Below are 6555 nucleotides of genomic sequence, written 5' to 3'. Positions count from 1 at the left end.
ACGTCTAATTGACCCTGACGACAACCAAAATCTTCGCGCTCTTTTACAAATCGGATTTGTGTGTTGACAGCCGACAGCGTTCGCCAACTTCAAGTCACCTCATGATCAGTTATCTGCACAACATATCGCAAATGTTTGAAATACACATATGCTATACTGATATGTATGTTTATGTGTGCTGTGATCCATATCAGTGTAGCATATGTGTATTCCGGACATTTGTATGTATGTATTATACGTCTCTGTTTCTATTATACGTCTCTGTTCCAACAAACTGATCTACCAAATTTGTATTGTCTATTAAACATTTGTATATATGAAAAGTTCAGTTTAGCAAATTGACAGTCTGCTTGATAAAAAATATTGCGCTCCACGGGTTTCAATTCAGAGAATGATTCATTACTTTAATTACAATCTAAACAATCTTTCAAATATAAATAATTGTCACAAATCTTAAAGAGCGTGTTGTCATCTGCGTAATTGTCTGAAATACATTTGTCTACAAAGGTAAAAATATCATAAATAAAAATACTTTCCCCCTGAAATAGCTCCGTAACTGTCAATTATGCTACATGGGCTTCAGTAAGCCGATTCGTGACCAACATTACGAGTGAACAGAGTAAGTAACGATAACGGATGTAGTAGACCTTGCTTTTTTGATAACACAACTTTTATTCACTGATTCTATTATTTTTTCATTCATGGCGAAATTCAAACAATAAATAGTTGGTTGCTAAGTTTCGTTCATGAATAGTTCATTAGGCCTAGATTGATACTGTCAAAATCAGGAAATATTCAGTTCCATTAACTTTTTTTTAACTTTTTTTATTGCAAATATCAAAAAATTAAATATAAGCTATATTTTCATAATATTCATAAAAAGAACCATGTACCTATAGATTTTAATTTGATACAAATTAACATTCAACTCCATACTCTTTTCGTCCAATTTCAAATTAAGCCTGTAGACAACTGTAGTGCAAAAGCTGACCTTTATCAAAATTCAAATATTTCCCATTTCAGTATCCACTGATGTTTAAGGCATCACAATTAGAGAGATTGGCAAGATGGAATGGCGTTTGCAGTAAATGGCACAGAAAGGACTTGTAGGTCATCACACCATTCCTGTTGTTCAACATAACAAAGGGCACTAGGTTAGAGCGAGTCATACTGGACAAGTATATCAAGTGGAAGTGAAGAATGAAAAGATTCTGTGAATGGACAATTATAGAAGTTAACCCTTATATACATATTAAATGCATAGAACTGGCAGTTTTTGTATTAAAATGTTTTATTGACGTCAATTTTGTCTCGCATGCGATGGAAATTTTAAATTTGATTTAAATTTGAAAGATTGCAAATGAGTAAACATCAATAAGTTAGGTCATCATGCATGTCAAATGATTCTCAAACTTATTGCTGTTGGTGGTCAAAGTGGGGGCTGGCAAACATGAAATACTGTGAAATTCTTGTCAAAATATTTTAGGATGGCATACTGTTTTATGTATTCAGTGTAATTTCTTTTTATATTATTATTTAAACACTGAACAATTAAAGGGACAATTTAGAGAAGTCATATTTTTATAATCTTGATAATATAGTTTGATGTTCCCTATGAACAATTAATGTCGATAAATTGACAAGAGACAATGTTTTCTTGGCGTTTTAAATCAGTAATGAAGAAATCCTTAACCGTATAACCGTACGTTTTAGTGACAGCTGTCGATGTTGAATTTCCAGTTATCAAAATTGTCTCTCCAGCCGAGGAGAGAAGGTAAATTCTCGCTTTATTCACCTAGAATCTTCTGAATCAAAAGCATCTTCCAACAACATCTCAAACATCGTTATACATGAGTAATCTATATTACGTTTAAACCTTGTTTAAAATTGATATCGTACTTTCTGCAGCTTGCAACTCTCAATGCGGCAACCAACCTCTCAGTGCGTGCATGCTCTAATTGAACCTGTTGGTTTTTATTCAAATCCATTTGTGAACAGAAATATCTGGTAAGAGGTATATATTATGATATTTATAATTCTTACTTCCGATATACTGTGTAAATTCAATTATGTGTGAACTAAGACTCATAACTGACACTGTATAATCGGTCGACAGTACATGTTTACTTCTCACTGAAAGGACCGGATATTGCGCTATTTCGGTCGTAGCTAATTTTATCACTAGCTTTCCTAAAAGATGTAACTGACCACACTGTACGTTGGCTTCGGGTCATGTCCTCATCAACTACGTAACCTTTCGTAAGGAGATCTTTATTTTCAGTAACGACTCGATTTTCAGATTGTCATTTTACTAAATAGCCCTTTTCAATGTATTATGATATAACCTTATTATAAATATCATACAACTCTATCTTAAACTCTTTTTATCCGAACATGAACATAGTCTATGGAAACAGACTTGTTCCAGAAAAATAGACGCTTCAATTACTAAAACATTAAAAATACTTTTCAAAGAGGGTTTAGCAAAATTGATAATCAGTACTTTCGTTATTCAATGTATGATTTATTAAATCTTTTTATTGTTGTGTAATGAGTGTTTATATGAATTACAAAAATAGTGCAAACTGAAAATGTAGTTTGATACTTCCCATTTCAGGATTTGTTACATATATATAACGTATTCTAATTTCTAAACATGAAAAAGAGTAAAATTTACACAATATTATTTAACGAAAATGTACTTTCCATTTCTACTTTCCCAGAGCACATTTTCACTGAATCAACGCTGATATATCTATATCTGTAGGATTTCAAAGGGAAATCAGTTATGCTTTATGTTGATGCTGTAACCTCTACTGATGTATTTGCTCAAATAAATGATTAAACAATTTTAAACTGCTCTTTGTTCTATTTCATTTTTAGGGTTAGGGTTTCCTTTTCAAAGCAGTGTCCTTTTGACAAGCTTCTGACACAAATGTTATTTATCATGTTGGAAGAGGGTTGAAATTCATCATGGTAACTGCATTTCATGGTTCAAGGATAGTTAATAGGATACTTGTTGTTGGTTCATGAAGCTTACCAGAGGGAAAAGAAATAGATTTATAACAAATACTTTATTCATGAATTACTGTTACTATCAAGATAGTGTTTGATCAGTTAAAATTATATTCAAGCTAGTTTTAATTCAAAATGTGGGTTTCACTGTTACCCTCGCTCCCAACATGTCTACAAAGTTTGAAGCTCAATCATGAAACTGGCCGAGACATATGCTGCAGATATGATTTGAGAAAGGTCAAGTTGAGGTCACTGTCCTCATTTTAGAGTGTGACCACCACCTTCTGATACCAATATACCGTATAAAGTTTAATGCCCATTCATGAAACAGCTGTTGACATATGTTCCAAAATATTTTATTTTAGTACTTACCACGGTCAAAGGTCATCGTACCATATTTTGGGTTGGGACCCATTGCCTTTCTGTTATGCAGAGTTTTATGCCGGGAGCAGCAGCTGATATACTTGAGGTTAATGGTCAAGTTGTGGTCACAGCGAGCTTGTTTTGAGATGTGACACACTACCGTCTCATAATGTACTTATATACAAAGTCAATGCCCATTTATGAAACAGTGGCAAAGATATGTTCCGAAAATCACAGTCAGTAGGGACGATTGCATGCAGAGACGAAGAGAATACTATACATCTCGACAGGCCAAACAAAAAATATTTGGTGTTAGCGGTAACCATACTTACCCTGATTTTTGTGCATACCCTAAACATTTTAAGGCAATTTTCAAATATAGATCCTATATAAACCATATAAACTTCTTTGTTTAAATAAAATGTGTTACCTACTTATCCTACATTTTCCCAACATGTTACAGGAAACATATTTTTGGCATGGCCTTAGGTTGAAGCAGGAGTATAAAAAGGATAAATGCAATGCTACTTGCAAAGCTATAATTATGTTTTATAATATAAACAATATGACGGTGATGGACTTGGTATGTTTCTTGCCTGAAGATGACATTGCGAAGACCAACTTTCAATTTTCCAAATGACCAATTGTTTTATATGATCTTAAAACATATATCCACTTTCAATGACAGTACAGCAAGTCTAATCTTGACATCTGTTTGAAATGGAAGTTCTGCGTTATCCCATAGAAGAGTATCGAGTTGAGACATTCACCAATATATTCTTTTTTTATTTACACTATGTTTTTGTTTTGCCACCATTGTTGTTAGACAATTCCGAAATGTACATCAACCACTCTCGCTGTTCCATATCGTTAGTTAATCGTGCGTACATTTCTGTCGATTTATAATCGCTGTTTTTCGTTCGTGATCTTATTGTGTGCACATTGAGCTGTGTGAAACGTTGTGGACTTAGCTTTATTGACTCGGCATTAATGTTATTGTTATCAGAAAGGACATTCTTGTAATGTTATTTTTATCAGAAAGGACATTCTTGTAATGTTATTTTTATCAGAAAGGACATTTTTGTGATATTATTTTTATCAGAAAGGACATTCTTGTTATGTTATTTTTATCAGAAAGGACATTCTTGTAATGTTATTTTTATCAGAAAGGACATTCTTGTAATGTTATTTTTATCAGAAAGGATATTCTTGTAATGTTATTGTTATGAGAAAGGACATTCTTGTAATGTTATTTTTATCAGAAAGGACATTCTTGTTATGTTATTGGCAAGTAGATTGTTTATATAACCAAATTGCACGGTTATCCGTATACTGTTTTGATCCATTCATACTACAACTAAACTGTTTGTGGGACCGCTGACACATATGTATGATAACCTATTAACCGACTGTATATCAATAACAGGTATAAACAAATCTTAACTGGAAAATACATATTTTTTCTAATCGGATATAATGCCTAGGAATTGCTATATGAACTTCATTTTGTTCACCGAAGAAACAGCACAGCTAGAAATAAATACTTAGTTGCATATATGTCAGAATATCGTCCAAATATCTTAACAAATAGTATTTGCGGGAAATAGGCAGACGAAGATGAGAATACGTTCTAATCTCGTAAACATAAAAATAGAAATGTATGAAGAATTGTTTTTTATTTGAGCGATACAAATTATAGAATTTATTCATTTCTGTATAAAAGGATAAATATATCAAATGTTAATAAAGCAAATAGTTCCATGTAACAAAAGATTACAACATAAAATGTTCGAAGTGAAATTGAAGAACTGGTACGTAAAATTCTTCAATAGTCATGGTACCTCCTCTACAACCCTCTGATTGATTCAAGGTATTCTTTAATAGTCATGGTACCTCCTCTACAACACTCTGATTGATTCAAGGTATTCTTTAATAGTCATGGTACCTCCTCTACAACGCGCTGATTGTTTCAATGTATTCTTTAATGGTCATGGTACCTCCTCTACAACCCTCTGATTGTTTCAATGTATTCTTTAATTATACAAACGATTTTCAAAATAAGCAAAATGAAAGTCAGCTGTAAAATAATTAGAAATAGGACAGGTCCACAGTTACATATACCATATTACACTCAATCACTGCTAATACTTGAATATTGATATCTGTCACATCTGATAAACGTCTTATATATTTTGGGATTGATTACAAGCACATTTTATATAAAAATCCAAACAAATTTAAGATTAGCAGCAATTATGCAAAATATTATAATAAACGAGCAATTGTTCGTGTTGGCGTAACAAGTCAATATTTGTTATCATATGGGGGTGGTTGGGCCACATTCGCATAGGGCGCAGCCCCAGGTCCAACCGTTGGGGCAGAATCCGGTACAAATGCAGGGTTGTAGGCGGGATAGGGCTGACTCATGGCTTGGTTCGGTGGCATCTGAGGATAGGCTTGCTGTGTTGTTGTGTTTTCTGAAAAGACGCATTTTTAGGATTTTTTTATCCATCCTTAGAAAATTTGCACGACCTCATTTCTTACATTTGAGAGACGCCAAAAATATTTCATAAACGTATAACCATAAGACGGTTGTATTTTTCATAACAGATAATGTTTCTAATAATTTATTTGCGGAACTTATTTGGGGGAGTTCTCTGTAGATTTACTTTCGGTAATTTACCAAAAAGGGTATATCTATAAGACATCTAGTCAGTTTAAAGAGATTTATCAATCCTTAATTAGAAACTCCTCATATATAAGATACCTCACTTGTTAGGATTGAGTATACAGCTTTAGCATATACTTAATACTACATACATGACCAATATCAGACCGGCGGTCGGAAAAGGCATCACGACTTTCAGAACTCTGATTCTGATTAATCAAGTGTTGTATTAGCATACAGTACGATGATGTTAACCTTATCAAGTTATCAGTATTGAAAGTTGTTCTTTATCACCTGAGTTTTTGTTTTATTAAATTTGTGTTGAATCTAACTTTCTGTGTTGAAGTATACGATAAGTAGAATACAACATGGTAAAATCCATATCACATGCCATATCAGCCCAATGACCCTATATCAAACCGAGGGCTTTAGCCATATCACATGCCATATCAGCCCAATGACCCTATATCAAACCGAGGGCTTTAGCCATATCACATGTCATATCAGCC

At 33.2% G+C, this 6555-nt stretch overlaps 1 protein-coding gene across 1 annotated transcript in view; it reads right to left on the bottom strand.

The window, feature by feature from the left end:
* Positions 1-5037: 5037 nt before the first annotated feature.
* LOC110452269 (cysteine and tyrosine-rich protein 1-like) overlaps positions 5038-6555 on the bottom strand; it is a 12103-nt gene continuing 10585 nt past the window's right edge. Inside the window, exon 4 of the mRNA XM_021500671.1 lies at positions 5038-5855. Coding sequence (XP_021356346.1) covers positions 5683-5855 — 173 coding nt within the window. The 3' untranslated portion in view covers positions 5038-5682. The remainder of the gene's footprint in view (positions 5856-6555) is intronic.

Source organism: Mizuhopecten yessoensis, unplaced genomic scaffold (assembly GCF_002113885.1).
Source record: "Mizuhopecten yessoensis strain PY_sf001 unplaced genomic scaffold, ASM211388v2 scaffold6523, whole genome shotgun sequence".
In the NCBI taxonomy this organism is placed as follows: domain Eukaryota; kingdom Metazoa; phylum Mollusca; class Bivalvia; order Pectinida; family Pectinidae; genus Mizuhopecten; species Mizuhopecten yessoensis.
The sequence above is the reverse complement of the archived record's forward strand: the minus strand, read 5'-3'. Positions and strand labels throughout refer to the sequence as shown.